The 6,289-nt window shown below is 45.3% G+C and overlaps 1 protein-coding gene across 1 annotated transcript; it reads right to left on the reverse strand.

Annotated features, from left to right (window-relative positions):
• Positions 1 to 1,065: 1,065 nt before the first annotated feature.
• Positions 1,066 to 1,725, reverse strand: LOC107272288. The gene has a single exon (XM_015749298.1). It carries the CDS (start codon positions 1,723 to 1,725, stop codon positions 1,066 to 1,068), a length of 660 nt encoding a protein of 219 aa, XP_015604784.1.
• Positions 1,726 to 6,289: the final 4,564 nt, after the last annotated feature.

Genomic DNA, 6,289 nt, shown 5'->3' on the forward strand with positions numbered 1-6,289 from the left:
ATACAAAATCACCAGAATAAGAAAAGTTCAAACCAAATATGGAACGAGACTGACCCTCAATGTAGAAAACAGCTTTTCGACGTTTCTACCTGCAAGGATGGCTAAAGCTTTGAATGACGACGACGATCTATTGAAGAAAATGATGCAAGCCTGTGAGGAGAATCGAGTCCTCATGCGTTGTCTCGGCGGGCGGTACAACCAGATTGAGTTCCAATATCTATAAACTTTGTACTCATGTTAAATAAATATACAACTTATTATATCTTATGTCTTTATTCATAATCAAAAAATATACATTCCGACAACCAATTCCTTAACAATTTAACGTTTTCCATCGAACGTTGGAAATGGGGAGCATGATGATGCGAACAGCGGGTGAGTAAGTTCTTGCGCAGGTTTTGCAGTGAAGGGCATCTCACATCTCCAAGATCCACGATGTGTTCGGATCGTCCTATGAAAGCTCCCAACCAACTCTTCTTCTCTAGTCCTTTCACATAGATCTTGGAGGCATCATGCAGAATAACTCGAAGAATTTTCTTAGCGTGATTGTAAGGTACATCACCGGAGGTCCAAGAGATCCCATGAAAATTGCGCTCTAACCAGTGTTTAACGCTTGTATTTAACGGGTAGATGTTTCCACGGACAAGGTGGTTGAAAGAGAAACGTTGCAGGCTCAGAAAAATTGCTGCCGACTCCAATCACGGATAGCTCCTTCAGGACGAACTTGTTCGACGGTTTCTTGAAACCTTGTACGTCCACGATGAATTCCATTTCTCGATGAACTGCATAGGGGCCTACGATTGCAGCCTCTTTATACCAATTTTTTCACCTCACCACTGATCGGGTTGTATTCGACTATACGATCGTGCAGGATCAGGCAGAATGCCGATGTATCGGCAGGGAAATTGTCTTGCCCCTTAAATTCCAGACGAATATCGACGGGTCCGAGTTTGAGGGACTCGTTTTGTTTGGAGCAATCGATAACGACCAATGGAGCGTACTCGAGAAATTCATTCTTCTTCAGCAAAGGCTCGGGATCCTTGTCATAGTACGTAGCTTGAAAGTTTACATATGATCAACGTTAAGATTCAGATTTCCGTAGGGATAACATTGCGAGTTCAAAAAGAGCTTAACGTCTCTGACGTTGCAGTGATCAAAGTGACTAGCGTTCTTATTTTTCTTGTTCTTTCTGCTCGTCTGAAAACCCAGTATCACGTATCGTGGTTTTTCCAACTGAGACGACGTCTTGACGGCCCACACGTGTTTCGAAGTGGTGGGGAGTAGAGGGTACTCGTACAGCTCCCAGGTACGAAAGCTCACGGAGATGGGTGCACCCCTCTCGATGAATCTCAGCAGTTCTATCTTTCGTCGATCTGACACCTTTACATACGGTATCAGCCATTCCAATTTATGAATTACGACTTTGCATTCTTCCGGAGCAGTTTGCACTATTGCAATGACATCGCTCTTTGCTCTCGTCAGAATCAACTCGTGTTTAGCGTTAACGACGATCTTGCGATAATCTTCGGTGAAACCCAGTATCAGACTCAGCGGGATGGATACGTCAAAGTAACCGTCTGCATTGGTCAATTTCTCCCGCTCTCTGACGTCGAGCCAACCGGCGTTCTCCATCAAGGATCGTTGACCGGCACTCAGGGAAGCATATCCCTTCATGAGACTCGTGAGACCGACGTTCTTGTTTCGATCGATCTCTATAGCATTCATTTAGTAGCGAATCTCCTCGAAGAGATGGCAAATGGCATTGTTTACCAGAGTCGTGCTCGCAGTCGCTGTGGACCCATCTTCCTTGACCAGCTTTCCATACACGTGCAGCGAACTTTTGCTCGGTAGTAAGCATAGGTCTTGATGTTGAACGGATATTCGAACCTCGTCATGGCAAATGGCATTGTTAGACTGCCGCTGTGGACCCATCTTCGTTGACCAGCTTTCCATACACTTGCAGCGAACTTTTGCTCGGTAGTAAGCATAGGTCTTGATGTTGAACGGATATTCGAACCTCGTCGCTGTTGTTGAACGTTGACGAGGCGTAAAGTTGATGCGCATGCGTTTCACAGTGTGCTATAGACTTATCGAAGACGATCGGTGTCTGAATGTTCAGCGTTTCTTCCTCCATGGTACGCGGCAGACGAAAAGAACGCAACAGAACAAACGCTTTACTTTCCTCTCGTGACCTTGAATCCTAGATTTTCCAGAAACAAGACGTTTCGACGTGTTAGCGCCTTGAGAAGCGGTTGACGACTGATCCCCCTTTGGCATATCAGTCCACTATTATAACCATTGACGATTTTTCTATTATAGACGATACCCATTATCGCATGGATCTGACGTGCAGCCTGATCGTTATGACTTCTTTCCTCTCGCGACCTTGAATTCTAGATTTTCCAAAAACAAGACGTTTCGCGCCTTGAGAAGCGGTCGACGACTGATCCCTCTTTGGCATATCGGTCTACTATTATAACCACTGCCAATTTTCCTATTGTAGACGATACCCATTATCGCATGGATCTAACGTGCAGCCTGATCGTTATGACTTCTCCTTGAAAATTCACCAGGTCCCCGTCTTGATCGACTATTCGCAGCTGCAGGTGATGTATGGTCTTGGTGGCGATCGGTAGATAAATGACGTGCGATAGCACCCCTATGATCTTGTATCCGGGTGGCACGACCGGAAAGAATTCGTATATGGTGTGCACTTTACGTTCGTTGATGTAAGCGACCGTCGCGACGCTGCATTCGACTCGTAGAGCGTTCATCTTAAGAATGGCGACCAGTACGTCGGACGTGTGTAATTTATTAGCTTTCAGAACGCGTTGAGTGAAACCTAACAAGCGACCTATGGAATCATTGGGTCGAAAGTCGACATCACGGTTGCACTTAATTTCGCTGCACAACGTATTATTGTTAGGTTTAATTTGAATGACGATGCTCTTGTCCGTCAACGCGCTATGCACGTAGTTTTCGATATCTTCGATCTCGTAGCTACCAGTAGGTATAGTGATAACTTCATCCCCCACGTACAGCTTGTTGTGATCCGTGTCCACGTTGGGAATAGAATTGAAGGTCAGCAACTCGATGAGTCCCAGAGCGTAATTTTTGTACGGAGAAAGCTCGATAGGAGGGAAGTATTCGGCTTCCAGTATGGAGGAGGTGCCTGATAAAGTTAACGTGAATGAATCCTCCATGATTGCAAACGCTCGACTGACCTTATGAAATTACATAGCAAGGTTATATAGATGATACTTGTTTTTACGATTTAATTGTCCACATAGGAACTTTAGACAGAAGTGTCCACATGCAAAAGTATCGTACTCCTGATATCGCTTGTAAGTGTACTTTACACTACCAACACCGAGATATCCGATAAGATCTAGCGGCCTGTTCGCCGCCCCTCTGTGTTCGATGCTCTCTCGATTCTTCGAGTAGGCGATATTGTGCTCGTTGCAGGCTGCGTCCAGGGGGTTGATGCCCGGATCGCTTCGCGCGAGTCTCTTTGCTAGTTTCGTACCGGGCACACAGTACTGATAACCGGGTATATGTAACTCAACGGGTAGACTGTTGATGATTCTGTTGACTAATCCTCCGCCACGATGAGATTTTTTCCTCCCAATGCGTTTACGCTTAGAATGCACGATCATGTCCCTGCGGTGAAACAGTTCCGACTGAACAGCGATCCTTACAAACTCGTCATTTATAGTTTCCACGTAAGTCAAGTTCGAGATGAGATTCGAGAAACAGTCCGTCAGACTACCTGTAACGAACTTTGACAAAATCGTGCGAGTAAAGGAGAAGAAGGATGCCAAGTGACACGGCAAATTACTACTAAACAGTATACGAGCAGTGTTTTGTGGACCATCCAATTACGGCAAGACGAACGCATTGCTCGCTCTCATAACCCATCCCAACGGATTAAGATTCGAAAACGTCTACGTATACTCAAAATCGCTTGATCATCCAAAGTACAAATTTTTAGAACGTTTACTCGCATCCGTAGACGGCATCGAGTACTTTCCCTTTACGGAACACGAACAAGTGCTGCCACCGAACGAGGCACGTCAAAACTCGATAACTATTTACAACGACATAGCTTGCAAGAAGCAAGATAACATCAGAGCCTTCTTCAGCATGAGGCGTCACAGGGACGTTGACTGTTTCTATCTGGTACGGGACAATGCTAATCTGCTGGTGCTTTTTAAGCAGGATGAAATGAATCTCAAGCACGTGTACGTGACCATGTAAACACTGATATGACTTACGCGCAGTTTAAAGACCTGTGTTCGACATGCTGGAACGGTGATAAGTATGAGTTTCTCGTAATCGACAAGGACAGCGACCTCGTCGGTGGTAGATACAGAAAAGGATTCGATTGCTTCGTGAGCATAAATGAGTCATCATTGAAAAATGAATGCAGTAGCGTTTTGATTCAGCAGTGTCAACATGCAAAGAAAACTTCAGGAGCAAAAAGACGTCTTACGCCAAATCGCTAAAGCCAGCGATGCGATTCGCAAAAAGCATAGAATGATAAAATTGGGTAGAGAGAACGTCGAATAGACGATGAGTGAGGTTTTGAAACTGGTAGTGACTCCACTACAGAAACTAGTGACTGCATCTCAGCCGGAGCGTAGTCTTATCAAGGACGAGATTAAGGATGAAGTAAAGCAAGACATCGAAGCGGATGATACGTTTAGAACGGCAGATGAATCCATATAGGCGATACGACTTACTTGAAAACTGCGGGTTTGATCGAACTCTTGTTCAGGAAGGTACCTGATGAGACTAGTGTAACCCAGGATGACTTGGACAATTACAAAAACATTATTTTAACAACGAATGCACATAGAAAGTACTATAAACCTAATGGTGCAATTCGTAAGAGCAAGAGTTTCAAATTTAATAACGTTATTGCAAAACTGATAGAACAGCCCTTTGTAACGGGTAAAGGTATATTACCGCGGTACATGATAGTTGCCAAGGACGAACGAACGCATTACGTGTACTGGGACGATCCCAAGAACTGGTAGACCGGCTTCGCCTGCTCCTTGGGTCTCGGGAAGCTGGTAATCCCAGTCACTCGAACGAAATCGTATCGATTATCGAAGAATTACGCGAGGCGGGTATCATTTATTAATTCGATAAAACGATCACGATCGTCACTTTGAATATGAGCGTCGACGTGTTTGGACGTCAGTTGAGTAGCAGAAGCACAATTACGAGCAGCCGTGGTCTCATTGGCGCTGGATTCAAATTTATTGCTGCTGGACACTACGACATTGATAACAAGAGGTTGTGCAACGTCGCCGCCTTGGGACCGTGATTCGAAAAATCACGTCACAATATATATTGTAACGTGACAAAACGATCAGCCTCTCAGTACTCCTGTACTGAGAGCGCACCCGTTACAAAGGGACGACAAGGACACGCGGCTAGTATCAACCCGCGCCGATAGATGGAGAACGTCTCCCGAAAGTCAAAACGCGGAAAGTTAGTATCAAAGTAATCCGATAGATGATTAGCGCTTCTCGCTAGCAAATATCGGATTACAATTCGTGAAATACGACATTTCAAGTCAATCGAGGGAAGTAAGTTACAAATCCTAATCCTTAGAGGGGATAAACGGAGGTTAGTCAGAAATCCGGGTAACGAGAACGATAGTTAAAAATTGAACCGACCATTTAATAAAATTTTGTTATTTTATTTTACGTTACCCACCTATGTCGACTACATTCTTAAAGACGCCAGCCCCGAGCACTTACCTGAATCCCATTTCGTACACTCATAAGGAGCGTACGAAATTGCACTATCAAAAAACGTTACAATATATATTGTAACGTATTTCTTTAACTTGACCCGACACCGATAGCAAGACATACGGGAACAACTATCTTCGAGAACCAACCTACGTTACCTTCGGCCGTCCACCCGTCGTTCGTGCATCCGCAAGCCAGGCGGGCCCCAGCCAATTCTTTTTTCACCGGGAACTGACAAGCCGGTATAACTGGGAGTTGGGGTGGAACAGGCCCAACTCCACCAAGAACGAGAGCTCTGACGGAACCTATCAGAGGAGGCGATAGCTTAACGGATCCTGTCGATTTTTGGGGACGCGTAAAATCGAGAAACGCAACCGTAGGTGCTGATCTTTGGGGTCGCGTAAAATCAGCAAACGCAACTGGATACACGAACGGGAGCGGACGGTTACGGAAATGCACGGCCCCTCAGGCTGCTAGGTTTGAGGTAGAGAGGGTCGGAGTAAGAGTCCGGCAAATAGTGCGAG

This window comes from Cephus cinctus, unplaced genomic scaffold (assembly GCF_000341935.2).
Source record: "Cephus cinctus unplaced genomic scaffold, Ccin1 Ccin1_scaffold1160, whole genome shotgun sequence".
Classification (NCBI taxonomy): Eukaryota; Metazoa; Arthropoda; class Insecta; order Hymenoptera; family Cephidae; genus Cephus; species Cephus cinctus.